Genomic DNA, 23,111 nt, shown 5'->3' with positions numbered 1-23,111 from the left:
GCTCCCGGCCACTGCAGCCTCGACCTGCTGGGCTCCGGTGATCTTTCCGCCTCATCCTTCCAAGTATCTGGAACTACCGGCACGCACTACCATGCCCGGCTAATTTTTTGAATTATTATAGAGATGAGGTCTCGCCAAGTTGCCTAGGCAAGTCTCGAACCCGTGGCTCAGACAATCCACTCACCTCAGCCTCCCAAAGCACGGGATTACAGGCTGAGCCACCGAGCTGGCTTAACTATGTCTCTTTAACTTAAACCTTTTTTTAACCATTTCATCTTCTAAAATAAAAATGTTTGATCCTTAGATTAGAAGTATATAATCTTTCTTAGCAAAACACTGTATTTTCTAAGTCAAATCATGTACTTTCAAAAACTTTCTTGAAAACTTCCTATTTTATGCCCTTACTGTAGTCTCCTCATACTATCATACTATCATAGCTGCTACTATCATAGCAGCTGTTATATTTTACTGAACTATAAGTGTTTTTATTTATTCATTCATCAATCATTTGTTGAGTACCTACTATTTGTATTCAATATCACAGCTGTTGATTAAGAAGCAATTCCTGGCTGAGCACTTTTCAAGGCTGAGGTAGGAGGATTGCTTGAGCCCAGGAATTCAAGACCAGCCAAGTTAACTTATCAACACACTGTCTCTACAAAAAAATTTTAAAAATTAACTGGGCGTGGGTGCATGCCTGTAGTCCTAGCTACTTGGGAGATTGAGGCAAAAAGATTGCCTGAGAGCCGGGCTCGGTGGCTCAGCCTATAATCCCGCGCCTTTGGGAGGCTGAGGTGAGTGGATTGCCTGAGCCCGTGGGTTCGAGACCTGCCTGGGCAGCGAGACCTCATCTCTACAATAAATCAACAACAACAACAACAACAAAATCAGCCGGGCGTGGTAGCGCACGCCCGTAGTTCCAGCTACTTGGAAGGCTGAGGCAGAAGGATCGCCGGAGCCCAGCAGGTCGAGGCTGCGGTGGCCGGGAGCGGCCACTGCACTCCAGTCTGGGCGACAGAGTGAGACTCCAACTCAAAAAAAAAAATTGCCTGAGTCCAGAGGGTTGAGGCTGCGGTGAGCCATGATCATGCCACTGCACTTCAGCCTGGGTGACAGAGTCAGATCCTAGCTCAAAACAAAGAAGCAATTCCTAGCCTAAAGAGTAGGAAATAGATCTTTTTTTTTTTCTCTCATTTTTTAATTTCTTTTTTGAGTCGAAGTCTAACTCTGTTGCCCAGGTTGGAGTGTGAGTGGCACGCTCATGGCCACCGCAGCCTCAACCTGCTCAGCTCAGGTGATCCTTCTGCCTCAGTCTTCTAAGTAGCTGGAACTACAGGTGCGCCAACACACCTGGCTAATTTTTTGATTTATTGTAGAGATGAGGTCTCACCAAATTCCCTAGGCTGGTCTCGAACCCGTGAGGGCTCAGGCAATCCTCTCACTTCGGCTTCCCAAAGTGCTGGGATTACAGGAATGAGTCACTACACCTGGCCTTTTATTTCAAACACAACACAAACATGGGAAATGATCATTTACTTATTTATTTATTATTTTTTGAGTTGGAGTCTCAACAGTCACCCAGACTGGAGTTCAACGGCCGCTCCCGGCCACTGCAGCCTCGACCTGCTAGGCTCCAGCAATCCTTCTGCCTCAGCCTTCCAAGTAGCTGGAACTACAGGGGCGCACTACCATGCCCAGCTAATTTTTTTGATTTATTGTAAAGATGAGGTCTCGCTAAGTTGCCCAGGCGGGTCTTGAACCCGCGGGCTCAGGCAATTCACTCACCTCGGCCTCCCAAAGCGCGGGATTACAGGCTGAGCCACCGAGCTCGGTGGGAAATGATCATTTAATAGACAATTTTTTCTCATAGGAAATAGGTAATATTATGGGTGGTTTGTTTTGTTTGAGTTTGTTTTTTGGTTTTTTTTTGTTGCTTTTTTTCTACTCCTATGATAGATTATGACAATATTGTTTTAAAAGATAAACATAATACCTAATACAATGTGCTAAGTAAAATAATAAAAATGAACAGGCATAACGGGAGCAAAGAGGAAGATATCTATCCAAACCCATAGGAATAGAGAAAGACTTCCTGGGGAGTGATGACTGAGCTGAATTAGGGACAGCCGGATAATAGGAAGCATACATGGTGAAGGACATGCTTGACCCAATGCAGTGATGTGAGAAATGTCATATTCCCTCAAGGAATAATAAGCAAATCCATGTTGATGGAGCATGTATGTATGATACAGAGAGTGGTGAGAGAAGAGGCTGAAGGGTAGGCAAGCGTCTTGCATCCCATGTTAAACTGTAATTCTATACATTTTGGAAGGCACTGATGGCTGCTGTAGTCAAGAAAAGAGATGAAGTTCTGATCTAAGGACAGGACAAGAAGAGGACTAACTTGAGAACTACTCAGAGTTCTTGGGGGCTAACTATATGGCAGGAAGATAGTGGGGAGGGAAAAAGAGAAGTTAAGACTCAAATATTTTAAGTACAAGCAGCAGCACAGATGGTGATAACAACTAGAATAAAGAATGAGGAAGAGGAGTCTTACAGAAGGAGCTGATGGGTACTTTTTCTGATATGTTGAATTTGAGATATTTGTGCATAAAAATCTCTGTGAGTCATCAACATATAGAAGGTAGTTGAAACCAGAAAAAGAGAATTACCAGGGTGATTCAAGGAAAGAGAACAGTGGTTACAGCCAGGCAAGGAAGAAAATCCCACAAAGATGACAGAGAAATAATAGAGCCAGAAGAATAAAGTGAACATTAGAAAGGAAATAAATTGTCAGTGTTGTCAAAAGTAGGCTGAAATTTTCACTCTTTTATTTCAGCCATTCTAATAGGTATGTAGTGAGAACTCATCATGGTTTTAATTTGTGTTATCCTAATGGTTAATGATGTTGAGTATCTTTCATGTGCTTACTTGCCATCCATATATCCTCTATAGTAAAATGTCTGTTCACATCTTTTACTCAACTTCTAACTGGATTTTTTGTTTTCATACCATTGAATCTTAAGACTTCTTTACATATTCCAGATACAAGTCCTTTGTTGGATATGTGGTTTATAAATATTTCTCCCAGTGTGTAGCTTGTTTTTTCACCCTCTTAACAAGGTCTTTCACTGAGCTATAGTTTTTAACTTTTATGAAATCCAATTTTTTTTTATTTTTTTAATTTTATGGATTATGCTTTTGAGGTCATGCCTAAGAACAATTTGCCTAGCCCTAGCTTTTCTTCTAAAAGTTTTATAATTTATGTTTCCTCTAAGTCTTCGTCAAAATTTTTTTTTTTTTAATTTTACACTTTACATTTAAACCTGTGATCAATTTTTAGTTCGTTTTTGTACAAAAAAATGAGGTTTAGGCTGAAGTTTTTGTTTGTTTTATGGATATCCAATGGCCTTCCCCCATTTGTTAGGAAAACTATTCTTCCTCCATTGAATGACTTTTCAACTTAGGCATGGTGGCATGTATCTGTAATCCAAGCTTTTTGGAAGGCTGAGGATAGAATATCACTTAAGTCCAGGACTTCAATTTCAACCAGGGCAACATAGTGAGGCCTCATCTCAAAAAAAAGAAAAAGAAAAAAATCAGTTGGCTATATTTGTGGGAGTCTATTTCTGGGTTCTGTATTCTGTTCTACTGATTCAAGTATCCAATTATTCCAAAGTAAAAAGTTTTTTTAAAAAGTCAAGTAGAGGCCGGGCACAGTGGCTCAAGCCTGTAATCCAAGCACTTTGGGAAGCCAAGGTGAGCCCATGGGTTTGAAACCAGCCAGGGCAACTTGGCGAGACCTCATCTCTACAATAAATCAAAAAATTAGCTGGGCGTGGTAGCGCGCCTGTAGTTTGCCAACTTGGAAGGCTGAGGTGGAAGGATCCCTAGAACCCAGTAGGTGGCTGTGAGCGTACCACTGCTCCAGTCTCGGCAACAGGGTGAGACTCCAACTCAAAAAAAAATAAAAATAAACAGTCAAGTAGAAGTCCAAGTGAGAGAAGTATTGAAAAAATATCCTTTGAATTTGGTGATTAATAGTCCCTGGTGACAATGATGATGAAGTGGTGGAGTTTGTAGAAGCCATACTGCTAAGGGCGGTGAGCTCAGACTATTTTCATGTCTGGCTAGGAACAGTGAGAATGTCAAACACATATACACAAATACATCTTGCAGTTTACCCATCCATATATTAAATATTTATTAATGTTTCAGGGTTGTTTTGTATCAGTTCTTAAACCTAGTAAAGAGGCAGATCCATATCCAAAGTCTCTAGAAAAGTTGGGAGGCCACGTGAGAAAGACGAAGGACTTAAAAAAAAACAAACACATAGCTAGGTGTGCTGGTGTGAGTCTGTAGTTCGAGCTACTTGGAAGGCTGAGGCGGAAGGATCACCTAAGCCCAGCAGGTTGAGGCTGCAGTGGCCATGAGGGTGCACCGGGTGACAGAGTGAGACTCCAACTCAAAAAACAAAAACAAAAACAAAAACTTTAAAAAAGCGAAAAAAGAGTTTCTTCCAAATATTCTCAATCCACAGAGAAGTATCATCCAGACCCCATCCCCAAAGAGAATTTGACATGTTACATAATTTCCTCTTTTGTGTAACCAGCTCTATAAATTTCTGTATCCTTTGCTAGTAAAGACATTTTAAATATTGTCATCTTTCTACCAATCACATCATAATCCCACGTAGTCACTCGTGCTGTCAGTGTTCCTTTTTTTTGAGACAGAGTCTCACTCTGTCATCCAGGCTGAAGTGCAAGTGGCACAATCATGGCTCACTGCAACTTCAACCTCATGGGCTCAGGTGACGAAGTTCTCTGCCTCAGCCTTCTGAGTAGCTGGGACTACAGGCAGGCACCACCATGGCCAGTTAATTTTTAAATTTTTTTGTAGAGACAAGGTCTCGCTATGTTGCCCAGGCTAGTCTCCACTCCTGAGCTCAAGTCAATTCTCCTCTCTTGGCCTCCCAAAATGCTGGGATTACAGGTGTGAACCACCATACCCAGCCATCAGTGTCTTTTAAAAAAAACTCTAGTACCTAGCAAGTGGCTAGCATATAATAGATTTTTGATAGGTATTTGTTGAGTAGATAAATAATCATCACTATATCAATACTAGAATAATCAATTATCACCCTAACAAAAAAGAGAGATGCATTTCCTTTATAACTGCCACTTTGAATATATTTTTCAGTTTTTTGGGGAAAAAATGAAAATATCTACCCAATTAATTCTCAAATAATGAATGGCAAAAACAATTTAATTCTTAAGACCCATAATGTCCATGACATGCTTGTTCCCTTGGGAAGAAAATGTAAAAATTTCAGTTTCTAAATTACTTTCTTTTCTAGAATGGGAGTTAGCAGGTGGTCTTAGAAGGAACTACTTTGTAATAATTTCTCTGAACATTTTCAAAACAAGAAATATAAAAAAATTGAACTCACTCCTTTTTTTTTAATTTCACTGGTCATCTGTCAAAAACAAATAAGACAATTAAATCAGGAAGAAAATTTCAAGATTAATTTAAATTTTTAAAAAACTAAAGACATAGACTCACCATTGCCTTGCTAAGCTATGGTCTGGTCATATGTTCTTGGAGCTATGGCCAGGCCATGTTTTCCTAAGCTTTAGCCTCCTCCCCTACCTTGGGACCTTGGGAGGTGACTCTCCTCTCCCTCTCTCATTCTCATTCTCTCTCATTCTCTCTCTCTCTCTCTCTCTCTCTCTCTCTCTCTCTCTCCCCCCCTCCTCTCCTCTCCTCTCCCCTCTTCCCCTCTCCATCCCTTCCCTCCCCTCCTCCATTTCTCCCTCCTCCTCCCCATCCCCTTCCCCATCCCCATCCCTCTTCCTCTCCCTTCCCATTCTCCATTTGCCATTGCTTTACTAAACTCTGGTGTGGCCATGTGCTCTTTGAACTGTGGCCACCATCATGTTTCCTAAGCTTTGGTTCCTTCCCCTGCCTTGGGGAGGTGACTCTCTTCTTTCTCTCTAATTTACTTTTTAAATTATCTATATTTCCAATCTAACTGCTGTGCAATTCTTTAAAAACAAAAATAAATAAATAAAAGTAAAGATATAGTTTAAAATATATCTGCTATTCTTTTTTAAAATATTAATTATATTGAGAATGACTTAAGAATTAAAATGGCATAAGGATAACATTTTTAAGGAGAAAATATAAACTTACAGTTGAAGGATAATCAGGTTCTGGTACTTGAGGTGTTCTTTTACCCAGTGTTCTGTCTAAATTTCTTCTGGCTTCATCCATTCTGAAATGCATATTAGAAAAATGTATGACTCTCTTGAAGGTAGCATAAGTTATTAAAATATTACAATTTGAGCATTTTTCCAACTGAGAAATATTCGAGAGTTACTTTAATTTTTTATGAGAAACAAATCCCAATACATCATCAATGAGATCTTAATTTTAAAATTATTCATGTTTAATGTAACAGGGTGAGACTAAAAATAAATACCAATGTTTTTCAATTATAACTTACTGAAAATTTAAAAATTAATCCTAGACAGGTAAAGTGCCTCATGCCTATAATCCTAACACTTTGGGAGGCCAAGGTTGAAGGATTGCTTGAACCCAGGAGTTCAAGAACAGCCCGGGCAACATAGCAAAACTTTGTCTCTATAAAAAAAAAAACAACAACTAGGCTTGGTGGTGCACACTTGTATTCCCAGCCACTCAAGAGGCTGAAGAGAGAGGACTGCCTGAGCCCAGGAGGTCAAGGCTGTGGTGATCCATGATCATGCCACTGCACTCCAGCCTAGGTGACAAAGTGAGACCCTGACTTAAAAAAAAAAATTAATCCAGATACATAGTTGGCCCTTACTTGAATAATCTCCGTACAAATGCCTGCTACCATGTCAGAGAAACATCCCCTTCCCCCTAGTATTAAGTAGCACCTTCTTCACTACCCATTCCTTTATTCCTCACTTTTCTTGCTTCAAAGTACTTACTATCATTTTGACATAGTATATTTTGTAGACTGTTTTATTCATTGCTGTTATCCCCAATGCCTAGAACAATAGCTGTCACAGAGGAGGTGCTTAATAAACACTCTACCTTCAAAACTCTTTATGGATTTTTTTCATCCATAAAATATAATTTCCTCTTTAAGTTGTATTATCCTATTGTATAATCTATTCATTGTAAACACATATTTACTGAATGACTACATTATGCAAGTCACAATGCTGGGTGTTATTAAAATAGAGCAGGAAAAAATCTCAAGAGATTCATAAACTGATTAGGTGAGAAGAAAAAAAAACAGAATGCCATATGGGCACCCTGGTGGTTCAGAGGAAGGACAAGTTCTCTTCTACTTGAGAGTATCTGTAAAGGCCACGTTAAAATGTTAGCATCTGTAACAAGTTATAAATGAAAGAGAGAATTTCAGGTGAAGATGTGGTTTTCCTGGGATCTGAAAAAAAGGGGGATAAAGGACCCTGAGAAACAAGAAGGCAAGGAAAGTATCAAAGGGGGATAGACTGAAATAGACAGCTAAGGGTCTCAAACAGCAAACTTTTTAAATTCAAAAGTCAATGAGGAGTTACTGAGAGGTTTTGAGCATGGAAATATTCTTAGGATGACAAATCTAACAGGTTATAAAGGCTACACACATTGGAAGAGATGCCCAATGAAGAAAGCATACAAGGAAAAGAAAAAAGACTTCAGAAAGAAGACTAGAGGATGTCAAGTATGACAGGAATGAGAAAAAACAATTGAAGGAACAAAAGAGACGCTATCAGAGAGGTAAGAGAAGAACCAACAGGAATTTCAAGAAAAGGGTGTCCACAGGAGCCATAAAACCATAGACTGGTAAACTGCATAAAGACAAGGACGGTGTGTTTTGCTCACTGCTGTATCCACACCACTTAGAAGTATCCATCAGGCAACCCCTTCGGGTCCCCTCCCACTGTGGGAGCTTCTCTGTCTTCTCAATAAATCCTGCTTTCTAAAAAAAAAAAAAAAAGTATCCATCGAGGTGTAGGAGCTTAATTAATATCTGTTGAACAAATGATCAGAATAGTGGATTTGCAAAAGATCTTGCATGTCTAGTCAGTACTGTACCTTAGCCAATACATGAATACTTTCTACAATATCAATTTGTTTTCATGGTACTCTAGAAGATTGTTGGAGGGGAAATAGCAGTCATCACTTTCTGAGGCAGCCCCATTTACTGTCAGCTAGCTCATATTCTTAGGAACAAATTTCTTTTTTTTTGAGTTGGAGTCTCACTCAGTCACCCAGACTGGAGTGCAGTGGCTGCTTACAGCCACCGGCCACCGCAGCCTCAACCTGCTGGGCTCTGGTGATCCTTCCACCTCAGCCTTCCAAGTAGCTGGAACTACAGGCGCGTGTTACTATGCCTGGCTAATTTTTTTGGTTTATTGTAGAGATGAGGGCTTGCCAAGTTGCCCAGGCGGGTCTCGAACCTGCGGGCTCAGGCAATTCACCTCGGTCTCCCAAAGCGCAGGATTACAGGCTGAGCCACCGAGCCTGGCCAGGAACAAATTTCTTATATTGAGCTGTATCTTTTGTAGTTTCTTCTTCTTCTTCTTCTTCTTTTTTTTTTTGGCATCAGAGTCTCTCTCTGTCACCCAGGCTGGAGTGGAGTAGCATGCTCACAGTTAACGTAGCATTGGCCTGCTGGGCTCAGGTGATCCTTCTGCCTCAGGCTTCCAAGTAACTGGAACTAGAGGCATGCACCACCATGACCAGCTAATTTTTTCTTTCTGATTTATTGTCAAGACAGTGGTCTCACCAAGTTGCCCCAGCTGGTCTCAAACCCCTAAGCTCATACAATTTTCTCGCCTCTACCTCCCAAAGTGCTGGGATTACAAGTGTGAGCCACTGTGTATGGCTATCTTTATAACTTATACTCTGAAGCTATATAAAAAATATTCATAATGTTCTTCCATGTTATACTTTCAAAATGACACCTATCCAGTTCCTTCACCTGTTCCTGTCAACGAGTTACTGCTTATGGTGATCTTACTATGTTCTAGGCATTAGCTTAAGATCTTTGTATATATGGATCTCATTTAACTCTCACAACAATCCTAAGAGGTAAACATTATTTTTCCCCATCTTATAGATAGCAACTTGAAGATAAGTTACATAATTTGTCAAATTTGCACAGCTAATAAACAGCAGAGATGAGATATGAATTCAGGCCTGACTAAGGCTAGAGCCTATACTCTCACCAGTTAAGTGAATCAGATTTCTTCAAACTATGTAGTTTCAAATGTCCTCACTCTTCTCTTGCTAGGATTTAAATATGTCCCCCAAAAGTTCATGTGTTGGAAAATTAATTCCTCTGTCTTCATAAATGAATTAATAAGGGCTCTGCCCTCATGACTGGATTAATATCGCTATAAGAGAAGTGGGTGCATTATCGTGGGAGTGGCTTCATTATAAAAGCAAGCTTTCTCTCGCTCTCCTGCCCTCTCACCATGTGATGCCTTCTTCCATGCTATAACAGCAAGAAGGCCCTCACCAGATGCCAGCACCATGCTCTAGAACTTCCCAGCCTTCATAACCGTGCACTAAATAAACCTCTATTCTTTGTAAATTACCCAGTCTGTGGCATCCAGTTATAGCAACAAAAAACAGAATACGACAGCTGTATCTCTATTCTGATTTATCAATGTCCCTTTTTAAAAAAAAGGGAAATACTTCATGAATTTGCATGTCATTCTTGTACAGGGACCATGTTAATCTTCTCTGTATTATTCCAATTTTTGTATATGTGCTACTGAAGTGAGCATTCAAAATCCCTCTTAAACTGTGATCTCAGAATTCCAAATGTTATTTGAGCAGTGTGAAAACTTTCTCTCTCATATTCTAGGCATTTTACATTTATTAAAGTAGTATAAGACTGAATTAGTTTTTTTTGTTTGTTTGTTTGGTTTTTAAGCAGGGTTTTGCTCTGCCACCTAGGCTGGAGTACAGTGGCATGATCCTAGTTCACTGCAGTCTCATACACCCAGGCTATCCTCACACCTCAGCCTCCCAAGTAGATGGGACTATAGCTGAGCACTGCCACGTCTGGCTGGGTTTTGTAGAGACAGGGTCTATGTATGCTGACCAGGCTCATCTCAAACTCCTGGCCTCAAGCAATCCTCCCACCTTGTCCCTCAAAGTGCTGGGATTATAGACATGAGCCACCTCATCTGGCCTAAATTAGCTTACTGAGTAGCCTTATTTCCCTGTTGAATCTTACTGACCCTGCACTAAACTAAAATACCTAAGACTTTTTCTACATGAAGTAGAAAATGTGCCTGGAATATCCTCCTTCTTCTTTTCTTTGCTAATCTTTAAGACCCAGGCCTGACTTCTCTTCATCCATCATATCCCCCTCAACAATCCAGCTCTTATCAATGATTACTACTTTCAAGGAATTTGCCTTATATTTTGGCATGCTAGCTGGCACTAGCTAGTTAGCAGACTTTCACTGTAATTATCTCAACACAAATATGCCTAACTTCTTCGAGTTCTTTATATATAAATGCTGCCCTTTAATAAAGCAACAATTTAGCTGGGCTCGGTGGCTCAGCCTGTAATCCCGCGCCTTTGGGAGGCTGAGGTGAGTGGATTGCCTGAGCCTGCGGGTTCGAGACCCGCCTGGGCAGCGAGACCTCATCTCTACAATAAATCAAAAAATCAGCCGGGCGTGGTAGCGCATGCCTGTAATTCTGGCTACTTGGAAGGCTGAGGCGGAAGGATCGCCAGAGCCCAGCAGGTCGAGGCTGCGGTGGCCGGGAGCAGCCACCGCACTCCAGTCTGGGCGACAGAGTGAGACTCCAACTCAAAAAAAATAATAAAAATTAAAAAATAAAGCAACAATTTCTGGAGCATGTTTTCTTCAACTGGCTATAAAGAGATGTGAAGAATGAAAGAGTGAGGTTTTTCACTTTGTTTTTGCTTTGTATACTAACAATTAAAAACAAGTAAATAGGCCAGGCTCAGTGGCTCAGCCTGTAATCCCAGCACGTTCGGAGGCCGGGGCAAGTGAACTGCCCGAGCCCACGGGTTCGAGACCAGCCCAGGCTACTTGGCGGACCTCTTCTCTACAATATATCAGAAAAAAATTAGCTAGGCATGGCGGCCCACTACTGTAGTTCCAGCTACTTGGAAGGGTGAGGTGGAAGGATTGCATGAGCCCAGTAGGTCGACGCTGAGGTGGCCGTGAGTGGCCGTGGAGGCCATTGCACTCCAGCCTGGGTGACACAGTGAGACTCCAACTCAAAAAATAATTAATTAAATAGGCCAGGGGTGGTGGCATGTAATCCTGTACTGGCCTGTAATCCTAGTACTTTGGAAGGTCAAGGCAGGAGGATTACCTGAGCCTAGGAGTTGGAGACCAGCCTGGGCAACATAGCGAGACCTCGCCTCTACAAAAAAATTAAAAAGTTAGCCAAGTGTGGTGGCATGTGCCCATAGTCCCAGTTACTAGAGAGGCTAAGGAGAAAGGATTCTTGAGCACAGGAGTTTGAGGCTGAGGTGAGCCATTATCATGCCATTGCACTCCAGCCTGGGTAACAGAGTGAAACTCTAAAAAAAAAACACAAAACAAAAACCCTTTGCACTCAGAGACATCTCAAAGATCACCTACCAGCAACTCAATTGTACTTCTTTAAAAAATGGTGGCTGGGCACGGTGGCTCAAGCCTGTAATCCCTGCACTCTGGGAGACCGAGGTGAGAGGACTGCCTAAGTCCAGGGGTTCAAGACAAGCCTGGGCAACTTGTCGATACCTCACCTCTGCAACAAATCAAAAACTAGCTGAGCATGGTAGTGTGCCTGTAGTTCCAGCTACTTGGAAGGCTGAGGTGGAACACTCGCCTGAGCCCAGCAGATGGAGGTGGAGGCTGTGGTGGCCGTGAGTGTGCCACTGTACTCCAGTCTGAGCAACAGAGTGAGACTTCAACTCAAAAAAGAAAAAAATTAAAATTAAATAAATAAGTGGTGAAAAACAAATCACTTTATATTAAATAGCATAGTGTTGGAAATAATCATTTTATTGTCATGATACTTGGCTTATAATGGAATTGTAGATATTGAGGAACTTATTTATGGCAATAAAAATCAAAATTTTATCTTATTTTTTCTAACATGTGGTAATGTGTGAAACAGTCACTGACATGCATTGTAGGTTCATTGACACATACTGTGCAATAGTAATTTGTTACACATCGTCCATCTGATATTTTTCTATTCAAGCAGACAAGGCAATCTCGTTTTCTTCCTCCCACATTAATATATAATTTATTGTCCAGTCTGTTGTTTGAAGAAGATGTGGAAGGATGCACTCGTGATTCCTGAAAACCACTTCTCAACTAATCAATCAGAAGCTTGACAAAATTAATATGGGATACAGGTTTTTCATTGTTGGTTTTTTTTTTTTATTCTCAGTATATAGAAATTAATAACACATATTTCTAGTCCCCAGGAGAATTATTTTCTCCACCACTTTAAAGATTTTCACAAAAAACAATATATAGAAGTAAACTGATCCACATGATTCACATCAGTCATATTTGTAATATAATTTAGAATCATTACAGATTTTTTTTTTTTTTGAGAAAGGATTTATTAAGAGGACAGAAAAGCTCCCACAGTGGGAGGAGACCTGAAGGGGTTGCCCCATTACAAGTTTTTTGACTGATATAATATTTCCACCACGTAATGTCCTTATGGAACAAAGGGGTAAAACATCGCTAATAGTACATGAACTTATATTAGTTAATATACCTTATAAATTTTTATTTAAATATCAGTAAACGATTGGTGGACTAATAAAAATGTAAATCTAGAGAAGTTATATTATTAATAGACCTTTTTAATTGTAAGGAAAGTAAAATTAGCAAAAATGTAAATTATTAAATTTGCAACAGTATAATCAACAATATAGTTATAAAACTTAGTTAGCTGCATAAAAATGCTTATAATGAAGCCAACCAAGAAAGAGAATGTAGAAAGCAAAGCAAAATCCACCAGAGAGAAATTTTCCATTTTACAGATTAGTGTTGGATTAGAATTTTGTAAAATGAGATCTATGTCTTTTTCTTTTTACCCCAGAGCCCAGCAGAGTCAGGTGCCGGTGAAATTCTCAGTAACTGCTGAGTTGAACTGAATCTTCCTTATCACAGCCTTTGGTAGTTGGTACATAACTTAGTTTTAATTTCCACTAAATTGGAGGGGGAGAAAGGAGCTGAATGTGGAACCATGTTTTCTTTTGTATAGAAAGAAAAAATTCAAATACAAGTAGTTTCAAGATATGTTATTACATATTTGTCCAGTAATGCTGTTTTTAAGAGGTCCAAATATTTGTTTTTCCTTTCAGGGACCAATATGATTATAATATGTATGTACTGAGAGGAGAAATAGTGTGGTGCTTAAGCATGCGAACTTTAGAACCAGACTGACTGGGTCTAGACCCCAATTGTGTGACCCTAGGCAAGTTACTTAACTTCTCTGTACCTCAGTTTATTCACCTAAAAAATTGAACTAACAATAGTACCTACCTTATAAAGTTGTTGTAAGAAGTTCAGGTAAAATGCTAAGAACAATGTCTGATAGAGTAAGCAGTGCATAATATTTGCTATCATTACAATTCTTTTTCAGTTGTTTTTCTAATGAACTTGAAGATAGTATTTTACACAGGAACCTGCATAGTAAACTTTTCTTTATGAGAATATGAATACTAATAATTTCACTTCAATTCCAAGCAAGAATTATTCACTAATATGCTACTTACACTAACTGATTAATTTTCTTCTGCTGTTCCTTGGATCTTCTGTAGTTTAACAGCTTACTTTGTGCTGGTGTGTCAACACCTATGTTTTCTGGGGGATGGACAACAGGGGGTAACTTCAAGTTCAGAGCCTCCTTTTCTGCTGCAATGGCAGCTTTGTTTGGATCTGACATCTTGGTCCCCTAGAGATTAAGATACTCTGAGGAGAAAAAGTTCATAAACCAAGTCTTGATACATTCATAACATATCTAACATATCAATACAAAAATAAAAGTCTAGACACCTTTGGATCTTCCTTCTGCATAGGTTATTAGTCTGAAGAATGGCAGTTGAGGTAAGTGGGCAGGGATCCCTGTTAGAGCTAGCTCTACAGTCCACCTGCCTTGAAGAAGCGAGACAGTTACTTCCTCTTTAGGGCTTCTGTTTCCTAACGGTTCAAAGTAAGGAATTAAATTAGATGCTCGCTAAATAGCCCCACAGTTCTAAAATTCTGGGTTCAAATTTTTCCCTTGATGCAAACCACCACCACCATTACCACCACAACAAATCTAGTTGTTGAGGGATAATCTCCCACACCCAAAAAGCTGATATTTAACATCATTAATATTTTTAAACATCAATATTGTATCAATCTTGCTACCTTCTAGAAAGTGATGCTATGATCAAGCAAAAGTAGATACAATGCGCAGCAAATATAAAATGTCATGTAAATGCTCAACAATTTAACTGTAATAACAACTACTTTTGCCGTGAATGCCTGCAGGATTTGGAGATTCCTGCCTTGAAAGAGCGTACTTTGGCTGGCATCCAAATTGCGGTAACTGCCCTGCGAGGGAGACGAAGAGAAAAGCAGAGAACAAGTACCTGTTTGGTTGTTTCTCAATACTTCCTGGCCACCAAAACGAGAAAAAAACACTCACAGTTTCTCTCCTGGTGGAAGGAAGGGGAATAACGAGGGGACAAAACCTCCGAAATCCCACCAGCTCCCAGCCGAGTAGCTAGAGGGCAGCGACCGCCTACCGACCGGTAGAAACAAAGTCGTCGCCATGGAAACCGTCCAAGGCCTCTACTGGAGGGGCTGGATGAAGGTTGCCTAGAGAGGCAGTTGCTGAGCTGCGACAGATTAGGATTACCTATCACAACAATAATTCATTACTAAAATTAAAGGAGTGTAGGTGATACTTGTTACCTAGCTGCCTTCCCTCGGAAGAGGTCCAGGAAATCAGGATTTTCAAATTATGAAAAACTGCAAGAACGGAAATTTGGATCCACTGGAAAATAGATTTCTGTACCACTTTCAGAGGACAGAATTAAGTCTTCAAGTATTCCCTAGTGACTTCCTGTAAATATGGTAAATAATCGGCAATAAAATTCATCTTGCTTCTACATCTGCTATTTGTTTAAACAGTACTTTCAGGAAACCCTTGGCAAAATCAAACAGGCTAAGGTATGTAAACTTTGAGTATTCTGGGAGAGAGAAATGTTCAATTTTGCTATGTGAAGTTGCACCATGCATACTCCATCTAAATGATAATAACCTAATGAATACTGTGTGGCTAAATAAAACTGAGGGGTGAATACACCCTGCTGGTGTGTTAACAGAACATTCATTCAACAAATATTTGAATAACTTTTATGTACCAATCACCATGTAAAGAACTTTTTTTGGTCGTTTTAATGAGAGTACAGACAATGTTATTGTGTCTGGCACACAGTAGATGCTCGAAAAATGTCACTGAGTGAATGAACAAATAAAACTTCCTGGTAATTTGTAAAAGCAAACTATCTATAGAAAACAAAATACTTGTGTAATTAAATGATGGTTACAAAAAATTCTAATTCCATTACAGATTAGATGGTCTTTTGCATGTCAATTTGGTTAGGCTAAGACACAAGGACTAAAGGGAAGGCAGCAATCTTATGTATGATATACCTATCTTCTTCCAGTTATTCAGTCAAACACCAATCTAGTACTACTATGAGATTTTGCAGATATAATTTAAGTTCCTGGTAAACTAACATTAATCTAGGAAGATTATCCTAGATAGGCCTGACTCAATTAATGGACATTCTTTTAAAAAGGTTAGGCAGGCCCTGGTAAGACTTCACACAGCAGCTGGGTTGACAATTGCTTTCCCCTCTATGGATATTTCTTCCTGACAGACAGCCTGTCCTATAGACCTTGAACTTGCTTACCCAGTTCTCCACAATTGCAAATGCCATTTGCTTGTAATAATTCATATACACACACACGCAGATATACATGTATATATATATATGTATTCACACATATACACATACATATATATGAGACATAATATATATGAGATATATATAATCTCTTACTGGGTCTGCTTACCTTATTGAATTGATTGATACAATGTACATTCTTTTTTTTAACAGATTTAGGTATAATTTACATGCTATATAATTCACCATTTTGGAGTATACAATTCAATAATTTTTTAGTTAATTTATAGAGTTGTATTAGTTATCATTACCAAGATCCAGTTCTAAAACATTTCTATCACTACAAAAAGCTCCCTTGGACAGTCAACTCCCATCCCACCTCCAGTCCCAGACAAGCATTAACCTGCTTTTGGTTTCTATAGGTTTGCAATGTCTGGAAATTTAATCTAAATGGAATCATGCTTAATGTATTCTTTTGTGTCTGGCTTCTTTCACTTAATAATAATGTTCACTGTCAGCTGAGCACAATGGCTCATGCCTATAATACCAACACTTTGGAAGGCGGAGGCAAGAGAATTGCCCGAGTTCAAGGGGTTCAAGATCAGGCTGGGCAACTTGGCCAGATCTCATGTCTACAATAAATAAGAAAAATTAGCTGAGCATGGTGATATGCACCTGTAGTTCTAGTTATATGGAAGGCTGAAGTGGAAGGACTGCCTGAGTCCAGCAGGTTGAGGCTGCAGTGACCATGAGCCCGCCACTGCACTCCAACCTGGGCGACAGAGTGATACTCCAACTCAAAAAAAAGGAAAAAAAATGTTGCCATTAGGAATCATTATCATTGAATTAAATGTTCATTATAATGTTCATTTGATATTCATCCATATGTAGCATGCAACATAAGTTCATTCTTTTTATTGCTGAATAATATCAATATATTACACTTGGCTTATCCATTCACCAGCTGATGGACATTTGGACTGCTTCCAATTTGGGGAAGTTATGAATAGTGCTGCTATAAACATTTATGTACAAGTCTTTCAATAAACATACATATTAATTTCTCACGGAGAGAAACCTAGAAATCTTACTGCATGGTTGAACAGTAAATCTAAGTCTACGTATAATATTTTAAAGAAACTGCTTTTAGCCAGGTGCAGTAGCTTATGTCTATAATTCCAGCACTTTGAGAGGCAGAGGCAAGAGGACTGCCTGAGCCCAAGGGTTCAAGACCAGCCTGGGCAACTTGGTGAGACCTTGTCTCTACAACAAATCAAAAAAATTAATGGAGCAAAGAGGCGCATGCCAGTAGTTCCAGTTCCTTGGAAGGCTGAGGTGGAAGGATCACCTGATCCCAGCAGGTTGAGGCTGCAGTGGCCATGAGCGTGCCACTGCACTCCAGCCTGGGTGACAAAGTGAAACTCTGACTTCAAAAAACAAAACAAAACAATAAAGAAACTGCTAAGGCCGGGCGCGGTGGCTCATATCTATAATCCCAGCACTTTGGGAGGTCAAGGTGAAAGGACTGCCTGAGCCCATGGGTTTGAGACCAGCCTGGGCAATTTAGTGAGACTTCATCTCTACAATAAATCAAAAATTAGCCAGGCATGGTGGCATGTGCCTGTAGTTCCAGCTACTTGGAAGGCTGAGGTAGTAGGAACACCAGAGTCTAGTAGGTAGAGGCTACAGTGGCCATGAGACTCCAACTCAAAAAAAAAAGAGAAATTGCTTTTATGTAAAATGTCATAGTAAAAAAGAAAAAAGAAACTGGCAAACTTCTCCAAAGTGGCTGAAAGTTTTTACATTTCTACCAGCAATGTAAGAGGGTTCCAATATCTCTACATCCCTACAAACACCTGGTATTGCCATCTTTATTAAAATAATTCTACTGGGCATATATTGGTATCTCATTGTGGTTTTATTTGCATTTTCTTAATGACTAATATTGTTGAGCATCTTTTCATACGCTTATTAGCCATTAATATATCTTTTTGTTTTTTGTTGTTTTAAAAATTTTTTTGTACAGTGTCTTGTTGTGTTGCCCAGGTTGGTCTTGAATTCCTGGGCTCAAGCAGTCCTCTCACCTCAGCCTGCTGGGATCATATGTGTGAGCTGCTGCGCCCGGCTGAATATATCTTTTTTGATGAAATGTCTATTCAAACTTTTTGTCCTTTTAAAGTTATATTATTCAACCTTTTATCATTGAGTTACAAGATTTTCTTTTTTGAGTTGGAGTTTCACTCTGTCACCCAGGCCGGAGGGCAGTGGCATGCTCCCAGCCACTGTAGCCTCTACCTGCTGAGCTCAGGTGGTCTTTCCACCTCAGCCTTCCAAGTAGCTGGAACTACAGGCATGTACCACCATGCCCAGCTAATTTTTTTTTTTTTTAACTGTAGAGATGAGGTCTTACCAAGTTGCCCAGGATAGTCTCAAACCCGTGGGCTCAGGCAGTCCTCTCATCTCAGACTGCCAGTGTTGGAATTATTGGCCACACCCAGTCAAAATTTCTTTATGTATTCTGAATACAAGCCCTGTATCAGATAATTTGCAAATACGGTCTCCTAGTCTATAGCTTGTCTTTCCCTATTCTTAATGATGTCTTTTGAAGAGCAAAAGTTTTTAACTTTGATAATGTTCATTGTATCTATTTCTTATTTTATAGATTATGAACTTTTTTTAGGTTATCTAAAAGTCATGAAGATTTTCTCCTACATTTTCTCCTAATTCTGGGGGGTTTTTATTGTTGTTGTTGGATTTTTTTTGAGTTGGAGTCTCACTCCATTGCCCAGGCTGGAAGGCAGTGGCACGCTCACAACCACCCCAGCGTTGACCAGTTGGGCTCCAGCAATCCTTCCACCTTAGCCTTCCAAGTAGCTGGAACTACAAGCGCGCACTACCACGCCTGGTTAATTTTTTTATTTGTTTATTGTAGAGATGAGGTCTCGCCAAGTTGCCCAGAGCAGGTCTCGAACCTGCGGGCTCAGGCAATCCACTCACCTTAGCCTCCCAAGGCATGGAATTACAGGCTGAGCCACCGAGCCCGGCTGTTTTTTTACTTTTTAATGACAAAAATAAAATAAACTTCTGGATCAATCTGTCAATTTCTGCAAAAAAAGTCAGCTGAGATTTCGATAAATTCTTTGCTTTGAAAGAAAGAAAGAAAGATTTAACTATCTAAAAATATTACCTTGGAGCTGAAAACCCTTCCTTAAAAGTTCTAGCTTGGACAACCCCTTGGGTCTCCTCCCACTCTGGGAGCTTTTCTGTCCTCTCATAAATCCTGCTTTATAAAAAAATAAAAATAAGCCGGGCTCGGTGGCTCAGCCTGTAATCCTGCGCCTTTGGGAGGCTGAGGTGAGTGGATTGCCTGAGCCAGCAGGTTCGAGACCCGCCTGGGCAGCAAGACCTCATCTCTACAATAAATCAAAAAATCAGCCAGGTGTGGTAGCGCATGCCTGTAATTCCGGCTACTCGGAAGGCTGAGGTGGAAGGATCGCCGGAGCCCAGCAGGCGAGGCTGTGGTGGCCGGGAGTGGCCACTGCACTCCAGTCTGGGCGACTGAGTGAGACTCTAACTCAAAAAAAAAAAAAAGCCAGGCTCGGTGGCTCAGGCCATAATCCCGCGCTTTGGGAGGCTAAGGTGAGTGGGTTGCCTGAGCCCGCGGATTCGAGACTTGGCTCGGCAACTTGGAGAGACCTCATCTCTACAATAAATCAAAAAATTAACCAGGCATGGTAGCGCACGCCTGTAGCTCCAGCTACTTGGAAGGCTGAGGCGAAAGGATCACCAGAGCCCAGCAGGTCGAGGCTGCAGAGGCCGGAAGCAGAGGCCACTGTACTCCAGTCTGGGCAACAAAGTGAGACTCCAACTCAAAAAAAAAAGCTCTAGCTCTGAGTGTAAGGGCTAGAAATACTATTTATGAGATCAGGTGAGTTTATTTCACAAAGTCTTGATTATTTAAAAAGGATTAGTGGGCTGGACTCAGTGGCTCAGCCTGTAATTCCAGTACTTTGAAATGCTGAGGTGCGTTTATTGTTTGAGCCTGTGAGCTTGAGACCAGCTGGGGCAACTTGGCGAGACCTTGACTCTACAATAAATCAAGAAGTAGCCAGACGTGGTAGCACGCGCCTGTAGTTCCGGCTACTTGGAAGGCTGAGGCAGAAGGATCACCGGAGGCCAGCAGGTCAACGCCAGTGTGGCCATGAGCATGCTGCTGGACTTCAGCCTGGCTACGGAGACTCCAACTCAAATAAAAAATAAATAAATAAAAATAAAAAGGATTAGTTGTTATGACACCAAAATGTGATTCTCTAATTACTATACTATATACTTCCTTATAGTAGAAATGTTGAAGATATTAAGATAATTTATGCTGATTTGTTCATACTATGCATTGCTCATTTTAAAATTTAAAATGAGTGGGTACAGGGAAAAGAAATGAGTCCATGTGTTTAAAAGTTCTTTTTTTTTTTTTAAAGAAATAGGGTCTCACTCTGTCATTCAGGCTACAGTGCAGTGGTGCCATCATAGCTCACTGCAGCCTTCAACTCCTGGGCTCAAGTGATCCTTCCACCTCAGCTACTACCTAAGTAGCTAGGTCTACGGGCACATGCCACCACACCCAGCTGGTTTTTCACTTTCTTTTTTTGCAGAATTAGGGTCTTACTATGTTTTCCAGGCTAAGAGTTTCTTTATGACACTAAACTTGGATAGATTTTACACAGGTTATTTTTTTCTTCAAACTAATTTTTAATTGCTGTTATATTAAATGGCATTATTATATTAAAAATTGTATTACATATTATTCTATGCTACATACTATATATACTACACTATATAGTACATATTATGTAATTGTTATAATTACAATAAATATTTTAAGAATAAAATAGAAAAGAGAGGTTGATCCCTTTAAAAAACTGTAAATGGAAATTATTAAGTTTTGAATAGATGGGGAAATACCTTGAAGTAGTATCACCAGTTACTACTCAAAATTTGTGAGCACTGTCAATAAAAACTACAGTAACAAGATGACCTTAAGGGAAAAAAAAGGCAGTGGCTCAAGCCTGAAATCCCAGCATTTTGGGAGGCAAAGGCAAGAGGATTACCTGAGTCCATGGGTTCAAGACCAGCCTGGGCAACTTGGTGAGACCTTGTCTCTACAATAAATCAAAAAAATTAACAGGGTAAGGAGGCACAAGCCGGTGGTTCCGGTTACTTGGAAGGCTGAAGTGGAAGGATTGCCTGAGCCCAACTGGTAGAGGCTGTGGTGGCCGGGAAAGCGCCACTGCACTCCAGCCTAGGTGACATGAGACTCCAACTCAAGGGAAAAAAAAAAGTCACAGTTTCTGACACATAGGAACCAAATGTAGAACGGTACACAAAGGTTGCAGCCATTGGCCAGAATGTTGTTTTTTTTTTTAAGTTGGTGTCTCAGTGTCACCCAGGCTGGAGTGCAGCAGCATGCTCCTGACCACCACAGCCTCAACCGGCTGGTCTCGGGCCATCCTTCCACCTCAGCCTTCCAAGTAGCCGAACTACAAGCGCATGCCCATATGCAGCTAATTTTTTGATTTACTGTAGAGACGAGGTCTCACCATGTTGCCCAGGCTGGTCTCGAACCCACAGACTCAGGCAATCCTCTCACCTCGGCCTCCCAAAGTGCTGGAATTATAAGCTTGAGCCACCGTGCCCGGCCAAAATTTTCTTTGTTTTTTTAATATAGTATTTGTGTGAAAGCATTATAAACCTATTACAGTACTGTACAAATATAGCTGATTGTGTTAGTTGGGTACCTGGCCCAACTTTGCTTTACTTACGACTGCACTCTTGGATCAGAACTTATTCGTCCCTAGAAGACTTACTGTATTATTACTCGCACATCTGAATTTAGATTTTTTTTTTTTTTTTTGAGTTGGAGTCTCTGTCACCCAGGCTGGAGTGCAGTGGCACGCTCAGGCCACCCCAGCATCCACTCGCTGGGCTCAGGTGATCCTTCCGCCTCAGCCTTCCAAGTAGCCGGAACTACAGGTGCCCGCTACCACGCCCGGCTATTTTTTTGAATTATTGTAGACGTTAGGTCTCGCCAAATTGTCCAGGCTGTTCTCGAACCCAAGGACTCAGGCAATCCCCTCACCTCGGCTTCCCAGTGCTGGGATTACAGGCTTCAGCCACCGCGAGAATTTCGAAATTAACTGAGAGTCCTATATTCTTATTCGCTAAATCTGACAATTCTAAATAGAGTCTTATCTCTTTACTAATTAAAAATAAACAGCTTTCCCCAGTTTGTCAGAACTATGTTTCTGCCAATTTGCTAGCTGTGACCTTGAACAGGTAACTTAATCTCTCTGGGCCTCACATCTGTTAACAGCTAAGGGACTTACCTCATAGGAATTGAGGCTTAAATAAGATAGCGTATGTAGCGTTTTAGCTTAGTCAGCGCTCACCAAATGGGAGTATTGTATATTGTTCATTATTAACTACCACAAAGGTTCAGCTGGGCGTGTAGGCGCCGGGCCAGGCTGAAGTGAACCCACCACACCTCGGAAGCCAGCAAGTAGCATCCGCACTGCTGTGGAAAGGAAATGAACGCCTTCCACGGCCTTGGTTAAACCGGTGACCCGGGTGGAGCTCCCCATCCCCCCTACGCCCTTGCGCAGTCCAGCTCTGGACCGAGGGAAGACAGCGCCGCCCAATCAGTGTGCAGGGGATTCGCCCGCTTCCTCCAGAAAAGTGGAACACGTGACACCGCCCCAGCCATTTCCGGTTTGGCGCGCCTTTCCTCCCGCCCCAATCTGCGCTTTCGACAGAACTATGGAGTCTAGTACTTCCCTCTAGCACCTGTATATTTTCTTCACTTCTCCCTTATTCAGACCTGAGTTGTAAGTAAAAATTAATCTGCGAGGAAGTAGAGACATAGGTGGTTGTGGAAAGTAGGTAAGCAGTCCTAACGAAAGTGCGGGACGAAAGCGCCGCTCGCCCTCCCTTTCTTGGCCGGAAGTCGCCGGCTCTGAATGAGTCTCAAAGCCGGCGGCCTCGGTCCCCTGGTCAGTCTCCTCTTAACAGTGAGCCTCTGATCTTGCCAACCGCTGGGCCACCAGGTTCATGTGGAGGCTCTCGGGCGCCCGCGCCGTGCTTCGTGGGGT

At 41.0% G+C, this 23,111-nt stretch overlaps 2 protein-coding genes across 3 annotated transcripts in view; one reads left to right on the top strand and one right to left on the bottom strand.

Annotated features, from left to right (window-relative positions):
* The window catches only part of LOC103272579 (dynein heavy chain 12, axonemal-like), a 24,351-nt gene extending 10,376 nt beyond the window's left edge, over nucleotides 1-13,975 (bottom strand). The window contains exons 1-3 of the mRNA XM_008070065.1: nucleotides 13,780-13,975; nucleotides 6,193-6,274; nucleotides 5,450-5,476 (exon numbers count right to left, since the gene is read on the bottom strand). Of these exons, the coding sequence (XP_008068256.1) occupies nucleotides 5,450-5,476; nucleotides 6,193-6,274; nucleotides 13,780-13,949 (279 nt within the window). The 5' untranslated portion in view covers nucleotides 13,950-13,975. The remainder of the gene's footprint in view (nucleotides 1-5,449; nucleotides 5,477-6,192; nucleotides 6,275-13,779) is intronic.
* Nucleotides 13,976-22,994: 9,019 nt separating this feature from the next.
* The window catches only part of PDE12 (phosphodiesterase 12), a 101,375-nt gene continuing 101,258 nt past the window's right edge, over nucleotides 22,995-23,111 (top strand). The window contains exon 1 of one of the 2 annotated variants that reach the window (XM_008070058.2): nucleotides 22,995-23,111. This exon is cut by the window's right edge and continues 1,288 nt beyond it. In XM_008070058.2, the coding sequence (XP_008068249.1) occupies nucleotides 23,071-23,111 (41 nt within the window). In that variant the 5' untranslated portion in view covers nucleotides 22,995-23,070. The other variant, XM_021718204.1, reaches the window with a different exon arrangement.

This window comes from Carlito syrichta, unplaced genomic scaffold (genome assembly GCF_000164805.1).
Source record: "Carlito syrichta isolate Samal-C Ts95f unplaced genomic scaffold, Tarsius_syrichta-2.0.1 Scaffold111536, whole genome shotgun sequence".
NCBI classification, from domain to species: domain Eukaryota; kingdom Metazoa; phylum Chordata; class Mammalia; order Primates; family Tarsiidae; genus Carlito; species Carlito syrichta.
The sequence above is the reverse complement of the archived record's forward strand: the minus strand, read 5'-3'. Positions and strand labels throughout refer to the sequence as shown.